Source organism: Pomacea canaliculata, linkage group LG4 (genome assembly GCF_003073045.1).
Source record: "Pomacea canaliculata isolate SZHN2017 linkage group LG4, ASM307304v1, whole genome shotgun sequence".
NCBI classification, from domain to species: domain Eukaryota; kingdom Metazoa; phylum Mollusca; class Gastropoda; order Architaenioglossa; family Ampullariidae; genus Pomacea; species Pomacea canaliculata.
In genome coordinates this window covers 16,681,182-16,702,472 of record NC_037593.1, presented here as the reverse complement: position 1 = coordinate 16,702,472, position 21,291 = coordinate 16,681,182, and the positions used below count along the sequence as shown (strand labels likewise).

The 21,291-nt window shown below is 39.5% G+C and overlaps 2 protein-coding genes across 2 annotated transcripts; both read left to right on the top strand.

Annotated features, from left to right (window-relative positions):
* The first annotated feature begins 2,480 nt into the window (after positions 1–2,480).
* LOC112561139 lies at positions 2,481–7,052 on the top strand. Its single transcript, XM_025233425.1, has 4 exons — positions 2,481–2,650; positions 3,674–4,957; positions 5,295–5,601; positions 5,896–7,052. The coding sequence occupies exons 2-4, from the start codon at positions 4,776–4,778 to the stop codon at positions 6,133–6,135; spliced, it is 729 nt and encodes a 242-aa protein (XP_025089210.1). The 5' UTR covers positions 2,481–2,650; positions 3,674–4,775; the 3' UTR covers positions 6,136–7,052.
* Positions 7,053–17,194: 10,142 nt separating this feature from the next.
* On the top strand, positions 17,195–19,265 carry LOC112561140. Its single transcript, XM_025233426.1, has 2 exons — positions 17,195–17,502; positions 17,796–19,265. Exons 1-2 carry the CDS (start codon positions 17,230–17,232, stop codon positions 18,033–18,035), a joined length of 513 nt encoding a protein of 170 aa, XP_025089211.1. The 5' UTR covers positions 17,195–17,229; the 3' UTR covers positions 18,036–19,265.
* Positions 19,266–21,291: the final 2,026 nt, after the last annotated feature.

Genomic DNA, 21,291 nt, shown 5'->3' with positions numbered 1-21,291 from the left:
TTTTTCCCTTCAATGAGACGTTTACCCCCAAAAAAGTAAAATAAAAGAGAAAACTTTATTAAGAGTAACTAAAAATAAAAGCTACAGCAAAACGTTGAACAGATTTTTCACATGCTTAACATTTACTTCCAATAACATTTGAGTTTCTAGCTTCGCCTGAAACCAAGAAACAGTGAAAGCTGTCTATGAAATGTTAACCGGACACAGCTGGCTGTAAAGATGACAATTAATCCACTCAACTTCTTGATCTGCACAATGATACCACAGAAAAGTAAACTCGGACATTCAAACAAAAATAGTATTGTGTTTGGCTTTAAAATGTTTAAGTTAATAACGCAAATGTTAAATGAATAAAAATTTTAAGTAAAAAATTTTAAAACATACATAAAATACTTTTCAACAGTCTAATTCATATAAATCAACTGTTTATCAAAAAATTAAGCAATGTTGCACTTTTTTATATTGCTAACATTTATATTTACACACATAATTATGAATTAATTATGAATAATACGAAAAACTGTCTGATATCTGAGAATCTTACTAAAAATAACAAAAACTAAAAATCACAGAAGCTAGGAATAATGCAAGTATCACCATCGACAACAACAGTTTAGTGACATCCCTGTGTAAGGGGAACAACTTGTGCAGGTAATTCTTTTCTTTTTGCTTAAGGCCAGAAAAGGTTTGAACAGCCGGCGTAGGTGAGTGGAAGCACTGTTGCCTCTCTACATCATTATCGCAGTCCTTGGTCACTTCGATTTCAGCCACAGAAATTGCCACTAAACGATTTTTTCCTATTAGGTTTTTGTCTTATTTTTAGAGCTAGGTATTAAAGGCCGATATCTTCCCACCTGGGGAAAATGAGTGGTATTGCCCATGCGAGGGAAGGTAGGAGTACACGCCGTGCGGAATGCTAGCGGCCAGTCGTCTTCAATTACTACCCGGACAAAAGGCCGGGTGGACATCACACGCACCGCCGACTAGCATGGCAATAAAACGTCTCCCTCACCCGACCATTGTACTTGCTGTAGGGTCTGAGCGTTGATGCGAAACGACTTCTATCTGAACATACTGTCAGGGTTAGGACTGAGTGTATTCTCCACAAACAAGCAAAACTAGAATATATGAAGGAAGGAAGAATGAAGAGCACAACTGACACAAACATAAAAACAACTGAATTTTCAAACTTTAATTTTATTGCTTTTTTTGTCTGTCTCTTTATCTCTTATCTTTCTTTCCCCATAAGCGGGGATATCAATATTTGGCTTGTAGTCCGTGCTGACATGTACGGTCTGTGTGTGCATTCCACCCAAGTTTTGAGTGTGACGTGCATGTACGCTAGTGTTCACACTGAAGTATTATTATTTTATTTTCCGGTTGCTATGAACATTTTGTTTTTAAAAACAGATACACGAAAGCATTAAAAATGAAGTTTTAATATTCAGTTGTCTTTGTATTTGTGTCATTTCCGCTGTTCATCTCTTTCTCCCTTATTTTTCTTTTTATTTGATGGAGAATACATTCAATTGTCGGTCCTAACCCTGACTGTGACAGTTGCAAACCATTTCACTCCAGCTTTTTAAACGCCAACAGCAAGTACTCTGCTGACAAAGACGTTTTATTGCTTGGTTTATCGCCTGTGATCGCCACCCTGCCTCGGGGAAAACTGACCGCTGGTACACCACTGTGTACTCTTACCTTCCCTCCCACGGGATAAACCATTTGAAAACACGTCCACTTCGACATCGGCCTTTAAAGACCAACCCAAATGCTGGAACTAATCGCACTTAAAACACTTCCTTCCTGTTAAAAATGAACACATTGAACACAAAATCCTAAACAGATATATTTTCGATATATTTAATAAAAAATGCGATCGCTTACTTGAAGCAGCCGAAATACCGGACGTGACGTAGCGCTAGTGGTCGGGCTAATCGTCTGCTACCAGCCACAAACATGGCAGAGTCAGTTACCATGCTGGTGCTGTTCCTGATAGTCTTAGTACAACGTTCGATGTGAAACGAGAGGTAGTTTTATTTTTATTAATTACTTGTGTATATTATGTTAACATAACTTCATGAGGTTACAGAAATTTTTATTTTAAAATGGCTGATCGCAGGTACAAATCGCGTACTTTGTTACCGGATAATTAATGAACGGTGGAGATGCTAAAATTTACAGGTTAGTTTTATGTCGCCTATATCTATCGAAATTTGCAAAACAAACAAACAAAACAAAAAAAAAACAAAAAAAAACAACAACAACAAAAACAAAGTGAACCATTCGGGTTGGTCTTTAAAACTCACAAGGTGCAGTTACCAGGATAAAGATCACACCATGAAAGGGAAAGCCTAAAGGGAGAGTGGCAATAAAAAGTGTAGGTCGATTGGATGCAATCTGTGATAACATACAAAGGCAAACTGTTTTAAGGTGACAGCTACACACGTGCGCGCGCAAGTGAGCACTATAAAAAAAGATTCGAGCTCTTGATCGACACGAAACATGATGCTACACACAGCTGCACCCTTGTAACCACAGCTGCCAAGAGAACGATCTCATGAGCGCAGAACGTGCGACCCATCGTAGTCTGCGTCAGTGGACGTTGAGGCTGCGCAGCGCTGCAATGCCGGACTGCGAACGTTTGACGGTTAGTAACAGGCGGGGGGTGCGGGGCGTGTGCACGTCAGCATCAGTCTGATGAAAGCGAGTCTCACGTGCACGTCTTACAGCGGAGCAGCTTTTTGAGGGACTTTCTTAACCGGACACTTTGCGACTACGTGTGGCAAGTAGTTTACATGGCCATCATCTATAATGTTACAATCGTCCATGTTTGATAATGTGTGCTACTTGCTACATTTCCCGTTAAACGCCTGATTGTATGCAATGCTTGTCATGTCTCTCTAGAATGTACTTATTGTCCCATACATTAGTGTCTGTTTACCTGTGGTATCACGTCTCTGTCCTGTGTTGCTTTCGCACTCGCAAAATACGATCAAGAGCCTAAACACTTAATAAAATCAGTGATTTTAATGCATCATCTAAGGGAATATTAAAAAAACATTTTAATTTTGTATATGTATCTTGCCTTCTTTCTTTTTACCTATCTTAACTAAATTTTATCTTGTATTGACCATAAGTAAGTGCGGTTATCCGTCACAGAGAATAAATTTGTCTTGTCACTTATCTCGGGTAGATGAGAGACCACTATATGTGTTGACTGTTAGAGTGCCCTGGAAATGAAGCCCGAGAGGAGTACACGCCCATCTTTAAAGGGGGTGTTGAGGGTAATTGTCGTTGAACGTTCGACTAAGTTTCACAAAGTTTTGCATGGAGGTAAACCAAATGTTATGGAGCAAACGTTTTAGAACTTTGGTCAATATAGCAAGTTTATTAAAGTCTTTGAAAAAACCTTGAAAACGATAGTTTGGTGCAACGGGGGTTTGACCCGTCGGTATTATCCCTGTTATTAACGGCCCTTCGACAATTTCAAAGTAAAATTTTATGGGCAAAGATAGCAAATATCAATGCAGAAAAAAAGATTGCTTCAGGCAATTAGAAAATATGACATATTAGTACAAGAATAAGATATGTCTAAAGATTTTTAACAGATTTTACATTTAAGAAATGTTTGCAAAAATTTTCTGACGAAATGTATGCTTTGTTTGGGCAGAAACATTGACAAAGGATCGATCCAGTCAACAACAATGGCTTGTATGCTTCCAAACACCCGGAGAATATTGTTCAAAGCGACGATATTCGTGCTTGCTTTGCTGGCAGCTGGGCAGTTTTTGATAAATCAGAAAAATTTTCGATCTAGTCTTGCCCTGCAGAACTGTGAGGAAAGTTTAAAAGAAATCACTCGATTAAAGAGCGAAAGTGAGATTTTTCATAGGAATAAAAATAAAGTTGAAGTCCCTCCCCCTCAGAAGCCCCCTCCCCTCAGAATCCCCCGCAGACCTCCCTCAGGGATCAAAAGGTGCCGCTATGCCTCTATACCGTGACTTCTTCGTCCAAGACACCTGGCCAGGTGTGGATCTAAGCCTCGGTCTCACGCTGGGAGGCCTGCCTCGGACAGTGTACTATCTGTGGTGCGGTGACAAGCAGTTCCTCTTTGGACACTACCTTGTTCTCCTCTCCTCCATCAGGATTCTTCGAGCCTCAAAGGTAATCTTTCTGCACGACCATCTGCCCCAAAACGACGGCAACCTCTACAACACCTGGTTTGACGAGTTCAAATACTCCGTCCCCAATTTCCAGCTGCTTCAGGTCTCTGGTACTTGTGGGAGAAAAGACTCACTGAAGGCTGTGTTGGAGCTCTTGCCGACAGAAGGAGGAATTGTTCTGGGCGAAAATGCCCTTATTCCTCGTCTGCCTACAGGAATAGAACACATGCCGTTATGGTTGGCCTTGTCTGGCGAGGACGTTAGTCGTGGAGTGCTGATCGCGCAGCGTGGCTTCAACAACACAAAGTCACATGACTATCTCCGTGACGTCAAGTCAGCCAAAGCCTCTTGCGTCACAGCGGAGCAGTACACGGCGCCTGTTGACGACATTCATTGCATCATAGTCGACAGTGACGTACATCCCCGTGACTGTGGCAAGGGCAGACGCCGTTCGCGGAGCTGGCTCGCTGGCTGTATTACGGCAGGCGCTCCCCGATACTTGCCCTTCCTGACCCCAGCCGACCCATCCCGCGTATCGCGCACTACGTGTGGCTGAAGAAGAACCCCTCAGCCGCTGACCTGGACTTGCCCTTCTCAAAGTTCCTGAGCATGATCAGCGCCCTCTACGTCGGGGGCTTTCAACATGTGTATGTCCATGGCAACATGGAACCTGAAGGCGAATGGTGGCAACAGCTACGCTCTGAGAATGTCACCTTCGTCAGAATCGAGAAGCCGACTCCCATGTTTCAGATGGACTTTCCTAATCTCCAGGCCAGCAGCGACTTCCTCAGGTATTAAGAAAAGTCTGTTGCTGTGTCAGTGGCGTACGAGCCAAGAATAGGGGAAGGGGGCTGTGCAGATATGATAGTGAGGAAGCAAGAATGTAAATGTCGTTCACTCTCAGAATTTTTTTGGTCCTTAATATCTGTCTCTCTCCTTCTCTGTCTGCCTTCTTCCTGCCTGTGTCCAGTCAGTTGCCTGTTTATCGTTTTTCTTCAAAATCATATTCTTCTCTCCTCCCTCTGTCTCGCATAACCTTCAGACCATTATAACTACTGACTACCACATCATCTCTCTTCATCAAACGACCTTCATCAAATTCTTTAGTCTTCCTTTTCGTGCGGGCAGATCCATCTTGCTCTTGAATTACGGCGGAGCCTACATGGACACCGACGCCTTGTGGACGAGTCGGGTGCCGGACTGGCTGCTTCACTACCCTGTCGTCGCGTCCTTCGATTGGCCAATAAGTGGCCCCTGGCCTAACACCTTTAACCTGGGCGTCTTGCTAGCCCGACCACAGGCCCCCTGGTTACGTCATTGGTTGACCACGTTTCGTCACTACCGGTTGTCAGATTCTGGCTTCACGGCTACGCTCATGCCTTACCGGGTGTATGAACACTACCCCGATGAACTTTACGTCTACAGCCGATTACAGGTGAGATCTGATAATTAGACCCACAAACATTATCATAAACTGAAGGAAGTTAGTTACATGTAATGTGTATTGTAATATCTTTACATTGTCAATGCTAGATGCATTTCGACAGTTGGGACACGTGTGAATTAGACGCATGTTTTCACGCTGATGTGTACACCTGTATGTCGGAAACGGAAGATGGTTACTGCATATTCCGCGAAATAATATTTGGCACCGAGCTTTTATAGTCATAAGAAAAGAAATAGTACTTAGTCCTTAGACCTTTGACTAGTGGATTCAAACTGTTCATAGGTAATTTGCTACCACAACATATGCCATCCGACGTGGGAGAAGGACTTCATGCGAGACTTAGACGACAAGCAACCGACGCTGCCGTTTAACGTCACAGATGTACACGCCATGCACGTCACCCAGCCAAAGCCCGCTGCGTCATGGGAGACGCCGAAGACATTAAAGAAGGGGGCCGACTTTTTTGCGGAGTTCGGTCTCAATGTTCTCAAGCAAAGCGGCAGGATGCACCTGTTACAATGACAGACCTCTGAAAGGACATTGGTAGTACTTGAAGGTAAAATAAATTGAGAAAGTATGCGCGCGTCGTGTAAGGATTTTTCAATGAGATTTGAAAGACAATAAACCGACAAATCTGTTCAACGTTACAGAACTGCATGCCTAGCACGTGACCTCTAAGACTTCATGTCATTTGACGCGTCCAAGAACTATAAGGAGGGTACCAACCTTTTTCCAAAGATTGGAATATGTTACTATTACAGCCACTTTCTTTCCAACGTTCAACGACGTAGCGGGACGTATTCTGTGTAACTGTCCTTTAACTGCATCTGTCAATTCATGCATCAATGTCAATTTTTCATCTGCGCAAAGGTTTCGTAATGGGTGATCAGCTGGGACATGTTTATGGAATGCTATGTTTTACTAATTCAATTTTAATATTTTGACTTTGTTTTAAAATGACAAGATGAAAAAGTGGGTGTATGTTTTCTATGTGCACATTATCTCACCATGGCTACATTAATATTTTGGAAAGCTTTATTTACTCATCTTTTTCGCATCATTCTCAGGCATTTTTATTTTAATTTCAATAATAAAAAAAGAATGGTGGATCAAGATGTGATTTCTTAAGTATGTGAAGTCATGTGATATGTTCCTGGGGAAACCTTTGAGATCAAGCATTATTACACTGCATGGACCACAATATTATCACAAGCTGCCAATGCGTCAGAAAATATTAGGTTGTTGGAAAGTCATAATGTATTTTCTGTTTTTCTCTGCTGGTAGGTCTGTTTTACTTTTGAAAACTGTTTTAGTTTAAGTCAGTTTAAAATGACTAAAATAACAATACAGGCAACTAAAATTAAACAACTGTACAAGAATTAAAATTGAGATAAGGTTAATAAATGCATGCTACGCATTTGATATGCGGGAAAATGTGTGCAGGTCATTATTAAATATTTATTAACAAATGATGATAGGTTTGCAGAGTGAAATTAATTGTTAGCTACAAGTTCTTTCTAAAAACTAACTTGAGAAACATTTACTTCATCGTTTATGAATACATTTGACTGCAGTCTGCTAATAAAAAATTTAACAACATGACTTATTCTCACTGCTGAAGAGTCACCACATATAAAAGCCAAATAAACCTTTGATGCTGTCACATTTGTAAGTTTTTAATACATATGATTCTTGGGGATGAAGTCATAGTAAATAAAGAATTTACAACCATTTGTCATAAATCATGTAATTAGTGTGTGTATAATTTTGTTTTACATGGTGACCTATGACATCAAACTCGGTTCTGAGATAGTGGAGTCAATGAAGAAGATTATGGGGCTAATTTTTCTGTTCTTTTATTATTTTACAACTAACCTTATTGTTTAGCAAGGGTTTAGCTCATAAGCATGTCTTCTGGATAATTTATTAAAATGGCTGGCATTTACAGCATGCCTCATTTAAACCAGTTATGTTTTATACTCATGTGTTCTGTTTAAATGTGTGCAGGCAACACGATCACAACTGTACAGTCACATGTAGTAAACATTTCTCTATTCTAGGTAAAAGGAAAAATTATATTCAAGAGGATATAAATAATAAACAAAAGAAATATAAATGTACACACCATGAAAAACACGATATTCACACGAGAAACAATACATGTTAGCAACATATAAATGTAAAGAATTATGTACACTGTGTAATATACACACTTGGGATGAAGAAAATTATACAGGTTGAAGACACAAATGTAAGAAATAGGTACACTCCTGCAACTAATGCATATAGATCAAAGAAAATTAAACAGTCTGATAACAAAATACAGGCAAGAGACATGCACACAATGTGCAAAGATTATATCACAGATTGGTGGTACAGAGTTGGTCAAGATCGAGTTGCTTCAACCTGTAAAAACACAAAAGGAAACCAGAGCCAGACCTGGTTTAAAATACGGATGCAGTTGCACTCGCACGCAAGCACGCAGAAACAAACACTACTTTCTAGAAGACTCGAGGTCTTTGTCCACACCAAACATGCTGTTACACCTCGCTGCACCCTTTCAACCACAGCTGTAAACAGAACAATCTAGACGATCTCACGAACAAAAGACTATGCACCCATATTTTTTGCTGCTGCCAGCTTGACGGACCTGTCGTGCTGCAATGCTGCATTCTGAAAGTTGAGTACTGCTGTAAAAAAAAAATAATCCCTATAGTCGAGTGTCAGGCTGCTCTTGGAATAGTTGATGGCTTAGACCTTAAGGGTAGGGGTAGGGGTAGTACTCCAGCCCTGTCAGCTCTGATTTGCCAGGTAATCTCCTTCCTCGAAGTGACAGTAGCGGGTGGAGCCAACGACAGGACAGGAGAGTGCATTGTCTGGTCTCCACAGCCTGTAGGACAGGTCTGGTGCAATCTGTCGCGGTGTCATGATCTGAACCTGTCCCCGAGATAGCCATTGCACAACAGGTTATGTCCACCAAGTGACGAGACATGTCCATAAAGATAATGTTTCTCCTTGCATGTGAGGGAAAGGTAGTCTCGCAGCATATTACTTCACTGTATTTATATACTGTCCTCGCATATGAGCGAATGGTCTTCTCGGAGTATCACATCGTTAAATACATGTGTGTGTCATGTATTTAACGATGTGATACTCCGAGAAGACCATTCGCTCATATGCGAGGACAGTATATAAAGGGGATTACATCGTTACATTGTCATGGACTAATCAGTGCCACAAATAATTTTAACCCCTTACATGTGACCATGAACGAGAAACTGAAAGCGATACGTGTGTCGAACTATTAAAGATTTTCTTTCCGCTGGCTTCGAATGACAAGGGTATCCTCGCCACACGAGGGTAGGGTGGGGTAGGTAATGATGTTTTAACACCGAGCCAGCAGCTGAGGTTATATTACGCCAAAGCAACTGTTCCTGTCAGCAGATGTCCCCTACAGGGAAATACCAATGTACATGTTACTGTTGAAAGCCTTTTGAAATAAATTTTAGATGATCGCATTGTTTAAAATATTTGACACAAATAGTGTTAAATATAGACATTAAAGAATGCGAGGGAGAAAAAAATAATTCATTTTAATTTTGATGTAATTTTTCACGAAAGATGGTTAAATGCGCTAGCATTTTATGTGACATATTAGTTACAGGTTTAGCCTGGAAAACACTTGTTTTTCTTGATATGACTGTGTGGTGTGTGCATAACTCGACAGTTCTGCAAACAAGCATGACTTTGTGTCGCTTGTTGAGTTTTCCCGTTTCAACGAATGGATCACGTGATCATTGTACGACCTTTGTGAACTCCTCTGTTAGATACCGAGGCGAGGGAGAGGATTGTGCACCCATACCCAAAGGTAACTACCGCCAGGTGTTTTCAGCGCAGGACTCTTTGGTCTGTGGATTGTACCACCTGACTGGATGTTACGGCTCCTCCTATCACCTTGTGATGGAAGTTTTAGTTCCCCACCAAATATGTACCTGATCTTTGTACGGGGACACTCGGGATACATTGTCACTGTGTATGTATATGTGTATCTTCGTACTCAGGCCACCTTGTAAATGTCAAATTTGTCTTTTGTGTCCTTCCGCTTCGATCACGGATCCATCCGCGCCTGGAGACACAGGTTGAACTCAACCAAACCGTAAGTACTGCGACTGGTACAATTTTTTTTTCGGACTTAAGCACAGAAGCTGAGAAATTTTATGAAACTTGATAATAAACGAAGATAGACAAAGAGCATGAGAGATTGTTCAAGGCTAAACACGGCCATGAAATGTCGCGAAAATCTTAAATGTTAGCCATTTTGAGATTAATATGTATTACGAATGTGTCCTCTATCTACTCTCCAAAAGGGTTTTTCATAAACCATCCCTTAAGACAGTGACTGATTTCAAATTTGCTTTTGCTGTACTCAGAATTAGTGAAAATGAAGAATTTCTGGACATTGCCATTTGAATACACTCGAGGTTTCTCGAATGTACTTTTACGGAAGAACGAACATTTGAAAAGAGGTCACTCAATTGATACTCCGTTTTAGTTTCGCTTGCAAGAAAATAAAATTATGTCTGTGTCACCTGCTTTGTAATTAGTGACAATGGAGCTTTTTGTAATTTAATAATACTAATCATGCTTTTCTTAGCAGTTTTAACGAGCGAAGCAATAAATGATCACGAATGTTAGGGCTCTTTTCTTTTCGCCATACACTTTTGCAACATTGTACTCTGATTTTGTCACTGACGAATAATTTTCATTATAAACCTCAACTTGCTGATAGGCTTAAATGAAACAGAATTAATTAGCCTTAAACATTTCTTCTCGTTTTGTGAGTCTGTTGTTGTTACAGCTTATTTACTTTAAAATATTATAGCTTTCTGTTGACATGCAATACAGTCCTAAGTCTTTCTTTATCTGTATTTAAACATTTTATAGTCATTTTAATTTAAAAGAACCAGCAGGTTAGTACACTATTTTTAATCCTTTTTTTTTCTTAACCTATTTTCTATTTTTCTTAAACTATTTTCTATTTTTCTTAAACTATTTTCTATTTTTCTTAAACTATTTTCTATTTTTCTTAAACTATTTTCTATTTTTCTTAAACTATTTTCTATTTTTCTTACTATTTTACCAAAAAAGGTCATAACGAATATCTAAGTTGTTTTTACTTATTTCCAAGCATTAAAATAAAGATCTTTCTTTCACGTAACTAGTTCTAAATGTAGAGTTTATAACAGAATAAAACTATAATAATAATAACTGGGAATTTTTAAGCACATTATCTCAGCCAAAGTCGGACTCGTTGTGCTGAATAAGATCACAAGATAGTAACAAAGATGTAAAACAAGATCACAGAATAGTCACAAAGATGTAGAAGGAAGAACAACACGAGGACTCGCTGCGTTCCGGAAGTAAAGAGCGATGACTGTAGATATAACGGTAACGACTCCAGCGAATAAGGTTAGTGACATCAGAAGAATACTGGGGAGATATTGAGTAATCTTGAGAATATAAACAAATGTTATCATAGGAAACTGCAAGAGGGAGATCAGCACTTCAATTTTTTTCAATGCAGCTCAAGGTTGCTGCTGAAGAGAGTGAAACATGGCGGAGTGGAATTCAGCCAACTGCTCCAAACAGTCCGCACTTCAAATAAAATGATACACATTATATACACCACATACATTATTTACATTATATACAGACCTGTTGCACACTAGAGGTGGAAGAAGGCAGCAGAAGCACATGTAAACACGAAGGTCCAACACTTTTATCCCAATGGAAGCAACCACAGAAACATAAACATCAAGGAGAGCCTGTTAGGAAAAGAATAAAATAGGCGAAGAACAAGCCGGTTAAAGGAAAAAGCATAGTCCAATAGATCACATATTTACCCCAATGGCACTCATACAAAAGCAATTGGTCAGGCACAAAAAAAACTATGTAGTCTTTGACTCTGTAACTAGCTGGAAATTATGGTATGTACTCCAAAAGAATGGTATTCATGGAAACATGTACAGAGCCATTAAAACTATGTATGATGCTGTCAAGGCTAGAGTAAGAGATGGAGAAGGGGGGGGGGATTAGAGTATATATATGGAGTACTTCTGTCCTAGAGGTCTTAAACAAGGGAACATTTGTATTCCTATTTCACTTTCTTTGTCTATCTATGAGTTTATTAAAATTCCACAAAAAGGTCGATAGGAAATTCAGCTTTCGTCTGAGGTGATTCGGTTAATTATTATACTGTTTATGATATAGTGTCTGACACAGTAGAGGGTCCGCAAAATCAGTTTTTTGTGTCCTGTTGCCAAAAAGCGAATAGGAATAAAAGCTGGACAAAAAAAGAAAATGATTAAAGAGGAGCTCTTTGTGGTTAATATAGATAAATGTAATGGTTTTTTTTTTCGAAATTGGACTTTTATTGCTAAAAACGTAAACTGGATTTATGATGATAAACAACATAAGATCGTTAATATGTACAGATAACTTCAGATAACTATATCCACTCGTTGTTTTTACACATACTCTTGCCTCTAAAGCTTGGTTTGGTATTGTAAATAATTCTTTGGGTACTGTTGGCCCTTAATAATTGCAGCTCAGCTCTGTTTTTGAAATGTTTGTTTGCAAATGCAACCCACATTACTTTATGGTTCTGAAACTGATGAAGACAACAGAATTGTAGGAAAAATTTATTGGTTTGTTATGAAAACATTTCTTAATATAATTATTAGAACCCCTAATACATTGATCAGTAGTTTCCAGTGGCGCCGCATCCCCCTAACGCCGGCTCTGGACAGGCCGAGCCTACCCCACATATTTCGGGTGGTGGATATCGGGTAATACCGGTACTGACGAGTTGCATCGCAATAAAATCAAACCCGAAAGACTTCAAACATTTCGTTCGTCCTGTGCTGAAAAAAACTCGTAGCTGCAGCAGGCTTGCGTGGTGTGGTGTGTCCGGTGTGTGTTTTGTCAGTAATCTTGTGTTGCGGTTGTGGTTGTGTCAGTACGGTGTTACGGTGTTGGATGTGTCATTCACGACATTGTGGTTTCAGTATCTTTGTTGTGGTTGTGTCAGTACGTTGTGGTTGTGTCAGTACGGTGTGGTTGTGTCAGTACATTGTGGTTGTGTTTGCTGTATGGTTGTGGTGTGTCAGTAAATGTTGTGGTTGTGTCTAGTATTCTGTAGTTTACTGACTGTCAGTATCATGTTGTGTTTGTGTCAGTACGGTGTGTTGGGTTGCTTCACGTACGTTGGGTTGGGTCAGCTATGTTGTGTTGGTCAAGTAACGCTGTGGTTGGTTCTAATACCGTTGTGGTATTGTTCAGTTTTACGGTGTGGTTATGTGAGTACGTTGGGGTTGTGTCAGTACGTTGTGGTTCAGAGCACGTGAATAAACACGGCAGCTGACAAGGACCGCCACTTACGCCTGCTTCGGGCGATAAATAAGTCATGGATTCTTCGCACAGGACAGAACCGTGTCTTGTCGACCGCCCATCAATATACTCATAAAAATTTAGGGGGGGGGGGGGCTAAGCTTTCTTCTCTGCGGCAAATTCAGAATGACAGGGAAAGATAAATAGAAAATGTGTTTCGGTTTTTTTCGTCCTGACTAAAAAAACTTTATGCCATTCTTAAAAATATATATATAAATATATTCAATCATAACTGGAATCTCTTCCAAATCTTATATGCATGTAATCCGCAATCGTCATTAGTAGAATTATATTGTTAAGCCAACCATTCAGCAGCCGCAGTGATGTAGTATTGTTGGCCGTTACATCCACGCTTTGACTTGCATGAATTCAGTATGGAATTAAAATCTTTTCTACAGATGACTTATCGCCCAGGGTTGTCAAGCAGCAATAGAATAAATTATTTCTTCGCTGAATTAGAACTTGAGTTGCTCCCAAGACTATTATGTAAAATGCAGACTATACTGTGTCCTTCCAGAGTATAGAAGTACTTGTTATCTTTGGTTCGGTATCTTTCTTATTGTCTTAAGCTCAATATTACCTTTTATAATCAAGCAGAATAGGTGTAGTACGTAAATAAAATTACGGTTATTAACTAATTGTTTGTGAGGTTTTGGTGGAGGTAATTAAGTCAAAATGTATTTAATAGATTTTCAAAACAGTTAAATGTGAGGCACTCAAAGATGGTCTGAATTTTGTGACGTCTAATCTCGCTTGGTGAGCTGTCTCAAACTCCCTCAAACCTAGATCAAGTTAACAAGGTAAGTTAAGAATGAAGTAAGAGAGAAGGGGAGAGGTATCTGATTGAGAAGCGTTAGTTGATAGTGTCATCAGGGGTTGCTAAGAATTATTTGTTGTGTTTGTGTGGTATCAAGCCTACTCTTGCGCTGTTTCTGTGTGTGGCTCGGCCGTTCGATATGTATGCATTTATTTTCTTCTCTTTTTACTTGTTTTGAATACGCTGTCATTTGTTTTATCTTTCGTGTTGTTGTTCGCTGAGAATGAATTTGCACTGTCGCTCGATCCTTGAGATATTTGTCACCGTCTCTGAATGTGTGCTGGGCGGCTGGGCAAGGCCTTGGGTATAGATATTCGGGGTGTACCGAGGAGGGCCTAATGTGTAACCTGTTCTTTGTGTCATAAAAGATAAACATCCTCTCCACTACTGTAAATACATGTCGCACAAATTTCGTTAAAAGAGCTTTGCCAAACGGGCCGTCTTTAAACACGAAGGCACTTCGGTCGTATAACCCGCAGGTATTTGTTGCATGTGTTGTGAAAGTCCCTTAGACGGACTCAAAGTAAAACCCCATCGGCATTTAAAGGAGAGGTTCATGCAAATCACAAAATGTTACAGTGTAAAATCCTTCGAGTTATACAAACTATGACATTATTGAGCAATACGATAATGTAAGAATTGTAACTGTGAAGAAAGCTCGCCGCCATTTTTGAAATCAATTGACACTATGCAAGTAACAAACACCATCTTCTAGTTAGTTAGGCAGCAGTCTAATAACATGTCTCCAGTACTAAATCAGTACAGAAGTTGTTTTGGAAAGTTTAGAGGACTTTTTTTGTGGGCAGAGACAACGTTCCGATCTCCGGTCAACAGCAATGGCTCGCATGCATCTGAACTACCGGAAAATACTTTTGGGAGCAGTGGTGTTCGGAGTTATTTTGCTGGGCTATAGCCGCAGTTTCGTGGGCTTCCACGAAAATCTAGATATAGTCCTAGCCTAGCAGACAGGTGCGAGTGAAGTTTTAAAGGAAATACATAGAAATAAAGAATGACAAGTAGACCACGGGCCTGTGTCTGGACTAAAGAAGACAAAAATCTGAGGTCCCCTTGCCCTCACATTTCCCTCCATCGGGACCCGCATCCTATCACTCCTGCTCCTCCTCAAAAGCCCTGACAAGGAATTCCGCCATGCCCACTTTTACCGGGACCCTCAGTTTCGTGCGAAGACACTGGCCAGTGTGGACCTAAGCCCTCGGTTTCGCTAAGGCTGCCTCGGACGTGTCACTATCTGTGTGTGTAACAGCAGTTCCCTTGTCGACACTACCTTGTTCTCCCCTCATCACGGATTCTTCGAGCCTCAGAAGATACAATCTTTCTGCACACCCTGCGCAAGAGCTCTGAAAACCTCTACACAACACCTTCAAGGCTTTGAACGAGTTCAAATACTACCGTCCCACATATATTCCAGACTAGCTTCAATTAGTATCTCGGTACATGTGGGAGAAAAGACAGGCTAGAAGGAGTGTCCGAAAGAAAATGGAAGCTTTGCGCCGAGCCGAGAGGAGGAAATGAATTCTGGCGAAAACTAGCCCTGTAGTTTCGCTCGTCTGGCCTACAGGAAGGTACAACAACATGCCGTTTGGTCTGGGACACTTGTCTGGCGAAGACGTCATTCGTGGAGTGCTTGTATCGCGGTGGCAGCGTGGCTTCCAACAACACCAGGCGAAAGTCACATGACTATCTCCTGACGTCAAGACAGCCCAAGCCTCTTGCGTCACAAGCGGAACGCAGTACACGGCAACCTGTTGACGAATTCAAGCATCATAGTCGACAGTGAGCGTATCAAGTCCGCCCGTGACGTGTGCAAGCGAGACCGGCGTTACGCAGGCAGCGGCGTCCTTGGCTGTATTTAAAAAACGGGCAAAAAAACAGCGCTTCCCCGATACTTGCCCTTCCTCCTGACCCCATCCGACCCATTCCCGCGCGATCGCGGGCACTAAGACGTGTGGGCTGAAGCTGACCCAATTCACGCCAGCGACCGTGACCTGCCTTTCTCCAAGTCCTGAGCATGATCAGCGCCCTCTACGTCGGGGCTTTGAACACGTGTATGTCCATGGGCACACGTGGAACCTGAAGGCGAATATGCGAGAACAGCTTATACGCTCGGAGAATGTCACCTACCTTCGTTCAGAACCGAAGAGGCCGACTCCCATGTTCCAGATGAACCTTTCCTATTCTTCAGGCCAAAGCGACCTCTCAGAGGTATGACACCGAAAAAAGTACTATCAGATGTGTGTTGCACGTTGCCCTTGCTGAGTACCCCTATATTCCTAGGCAAGAGGGCAAGAAAGCTGTAACTTAACTCTTCATGGTTAGGAGACACACACACACATTCTCAAAAATTTCAATAAACCAGTAACTTTTATTCAGCACTTCACAAGGAATCTAATTATAGACTGGATTATTTAATGTATGAGCATCTAAACTCAAATGTTAACGTGGCAAAGAGGTTGACAATATATGGAACATTTTGTTTTGTAGTTTGTACCCTGGCTTTGTACAAAACCCCCCCCCCCCCCCCACCCCACCCCATAGCAAAGAAAAACATAAAATAAAGGTTTAAATAGCCTCTCTTAAAACAAGACTTACATTTTCATAGCACTATATGTTATTTTATGCTATCTATTCCTTTAATCTGTTGTTAATTATAAATCTATAGACACCTTACTAATTATGTCACGAAGAAAAATATCTCTATAGTCTATAGTTAAGAACGTTATTCGAAATGTTTCCTTTGAAACAAAGTAAGGAAAGTAGATTTGGACCAATTATCTGTATAAATCTCCTTTTTAAAGAACTTTTCAACAATTTTAGGAAAAAACTTAGCTACAAAAGAGTATGTCTGCCTAAATATTCATCAACTAGCAGCTCATGTCTTATTCTCAATTTTTCCCCGAGGTAAGCATAGCTTTCTTTTAGAAACTGCTTTCTTAAACATGTCGTCACTGGTTCTAGAAACATCTCTTTGAAGAAGAATCTATATGTAGGGTGTAAAATTTGTAAGCATTGAAACAAAATGTTTTTACGGATGTTGTCTTTACTGATGAATTTTCATTCAACTAATTTTACATAATTGAAATTGTCCCCGAAGTCTTTCTCTTAACACCTGTCTGTCCACTTGTCTGTCTGTATGCTTGTGTTCATTCATTTGCCAGTTTTTCGTCTTTTTCCGTCGCTAACTTGTTCTCTCTGCCCCCTCTGTCTCACGTAATATGCATAATCATTCTCACCGCTCACTACCACTATCACCAAGCCGCCCTCATCATATTTGCCCTTGTCCCTCTCGTGCGGGCAGGGCCATCTTTCTTTTGAATTACGGTGGAGCCTACATGGACACTGACGCCGTGTGGACGAGTCGGGTGCCGGACTGGCTGCTACACTACCCGGTCGTGGCCACGTTCGACTGGCCAGCCTATAACTCCTGGCCTGACTCCTTCAACCTGGGTGTCATAATGGCCCGACCTCAGGCTCCCTGGTTACGTCATTGGCTGACCACGTTTCGTCACTACCGGCAGTCACATACAGCTTTCACAGCCATCCAGTTGCCATACCGGGTGTATGAACACTACCCCGACGAGATGTACGTCTATACCCGCTTACAGGTGAGAGCTGATTGTACTGTGTTCACAGCTGCTTAAAGGTGACAGCTGATAAGTAGGATCACAAACAGTATCATAAACTGACAGACGCCAGCAATAAACAGACATCAGCTGAGACTATAATTATGTTATTTAGAAGTATGTGTAAACACAATTTGTGTCACAAAGTGTATCCTCTCATAGTGATGTCGCAGACCTTTATTCCTGAAACTGAACGTGGTACTTGCCTGTAAAGTAATAGCTCACACTCTAGGATTACCGAGTCATTGGGGTGGGGTATTTTTAACTGTTCATAGGTGATATGCTACATCGACATATGCCACCCGACATGGGAGAAGGACTTCCGACGTGGCATGGACGACAGAAAATCGACGCTGCCGTTCAACGTCACAGATGTACACGCCGTGCACGTGACCTATCCAAAGCCGGCTAAGTCATGGGAGACGCCTAAGACATTAAAGGAAGGGACTGACTTCATTGCGGAGGTCGGCCGCCATGTCCTCAAGCAAAGCGGTAGGATGAACCTGTTATCATGACATTAAACCGAAATCGGAGGTTTCAATCCTCAAAGAAGAATGCATGCGTTACCAAGGCATCCAATTTCTTTCCAGCTTTCGACATTATGGCGGGACGTAAGCTGTGTAACTGTGTTCTTGAACTGTTTCTGCCAATGTCGATGCTTATTCTGTGGACAAGCTGGTTAATGTGTGATCCGCTGGGACACGTTTATGGAATGCTATGTTTTAACACTGTTTTTTCAAACTATTATAACGTATTCATTGATTATCCAAAAGACTGTCTTTCGCCCTCCAAAGTCAATTCTGTATCGTCTGTATATTGTACAATTACTTTCGACATTTTGGATTTTTATGCCTTTTATATATGTATTTTTTTCTAATCATAATAGCTTAAAGTTCGACACATATAATCCCGTTTTTAATTTGATCTCTAGGTTTATCTGCTTTGGGAATACATATGATTACACTTGTTTGTGTAGAAGATAATTCAACTTTAATAAAACCCTTATTAAGAGATCTAACAATGAAAGGACCTGTTTCAAAAAAAACATGTACAAAAATTCCATAGTAAGTCCATCACTCCCTGAGCTTTTCCCATTACGCATATTTTAACAACCTGACCTGCTTCTTCTAAAGTGATCTAGCAGATTTAGTTCAAGTTGTGTAAGTTTTGGTATATCTTGTTGGATGTTAGTCAAGTCCTGGACAGCTTTCACACAGCATTCTTTTTTTTTTATTTTAATAATTTTATTGGTTTTTGTATCTTCGTGTAGATTAGTATAGTTTGGATGTGTGTTTGCTGTGTGCACATTATATTAGTAAGATTGCACTTATTACTATTTTTAAAAGTCTCATTTGCTCAATTGTATTTTACATCTGCTAGGAATTTGTTTGAATTTCAATTTCAATAAAACAAAATGACAGATCTGTCTCAACCTCACCATCTCAGGCTTGTAACATGGACGCGATTTTTTTCAACACTAAAAACAAATGATCTATTGGTGATTTCCTTTTTTTAAACATTTCACATGCATAAGAAATAGCATTAAGTATCATCAAAATTCAACTAACAATCCATACTAACAATCAATACTTGTTGTTACTCACAAATGACTTTCGACCGGTCGTCTTTTATTTTAAGCTTCACACAGACATGTCTGCTCCTCGACTCCCCCTTTCCTGCTTTCTGACGTCAAAATTTGTTGACGTCATATACACGCATTGACCTTTAATTGACGTCACTGACACACCTTATCCCTATACAGTTGCTGCTATAAATAGTATTTTTAATATATTTCAATACTTTTAATATACAGTTGCTTTTATAAATAGTATTTTTAATATATTTTAATACTTTAATATACAGTTGCTGCTATAAATAGTATTTTTAAATAATTTTAATATTCTTAATATACAGTGCTGCTCTAAATAGTATTTAAATATATTCAATACTTCAATATACAGTTGCTGCTATAAATAGTATTTTTAATATATTTTAATATTTTAATATACAGTTGCTGCTCTAAATAGTATTTTAAATATATTTCAATACTTTAATATACAGTTGCTGCTCTAAATAGTATTTTAAATATATTTTAATACTTTAATATACAGTTGCTGCTCTAAATAGTATTTTAAATATATTTCAATACTTCAATAAACAGTTGCTGCTATAAATAGTATTTTTAATATATTTTAATATTTTAATATACAGTTGCTGCTCTAAATAGTATTTTAAATATATTTCAATACTTTAATATACAGTTGCTGCTCTAAATAGTATTTTAAATATATTTCAATACTTCAATATACAGTTGCTGCTATAAATAGTATTTTTAATATATTTTAATATTTTAATATACAGTTGCTGCTCTAAATAGTATTTTAAATATATTTCAATACTTCAATAAACAGTTGCTGCTATAAATAGTATTTTAATATATTTTAATATTTGAATATACAGTTGCTGCTCTAATAATAGTATTTAAATATATTTCAATACTTAAATATACAGTTGCTCGCTATAAATATATTTTTAATATTTTAATACTTCAATATACAGTTGCTGCTATAAATAGTATTTTTAATATATTTTAATATACAGTTGCTGGTCTAAATAGTATTTTAAATATATTTCAATACTTTAATATACAGTTGCTGCTATAAATAGTATTTTAAAGATATTTCAATACTTTAAAATACAGTTGCTGCTATGGTATATTATTCATGTTAAAACTTAATTCGATTTTTTCTCATTTGAAATGTTGTGATTTACAAGAAAACAAATATTTCTTTAGTACGGCAGTGTTTAAAAAAATCTTTCAAGTGAGAATTCTGCTAACGATGGAGCAAAGCTGTTATAAACCTGCAAGTAATATTAGAAGCCACAGTTCAAAATTAAAGCCTGTCTCAATATAATTTGTAAAACCCCTTTTATTGCACACACATGTACTTATACATTGCTATAACAGGGCTTTAAAATCTTTTTGTTTGCATCAAATGACTGTATTGCTGATTTGAATTGTTTGGGAAAAATATGTTGTAAATGATTAAAATATGTCTTATTATTGATTATTTCCTTTTTATATTAATCCGATTAGCTAAGATAATTGCATTTTTTAACACTGCATGTGTTTCAATTATTAACGCAAAGCATAAACAAAATCAAGGATAACAGATCCCCTCAGCCTGTTAGTCGAAGGGACAGAACTCTCACCAATAATAAGATCCCAGCCCTATGGGCAAGCTCATGGCACTTTACAAATAATGATAAATGCAATGAACGCTGAAAGAATTTTTTATTCCCAAAGTTAGCTTCAGCCTCCAAGTGGGGATGCTTTTAAGCGAGGGCCTTAAGTTCTGCCATTTAGGTGCAAACAAATCCCTCTAGACGCTCGATCGGCCACAGACGTCATTAGCACCTGGGATGGGCAGCCGTTCACGCTTGGCTTGCTCTAGTACCTGATAGCCATCTACCTCATGTAACTCCTCTCTGAACCGGTACACCCGATCCGTTTCATTACGTAAGGGGATCTCTGTCTTATCGACGTGGCTGGACCTTGGGTTGCTTTTACCACATGACACCACCAATCCACACACACACATATCATCCAACCTGGACTGGGTATATAGTCCTCCAAGACTCACGATCGAGCTACGAGGTGAGGAGGGCCCCAACACCTATGATCACCATCTGCTGCCTCCCTCAACCCCCTCCTGCGACCATCCCTCTCATTCCCCCCCACCACCACCACCACCTGTAGCGGAAAATCAC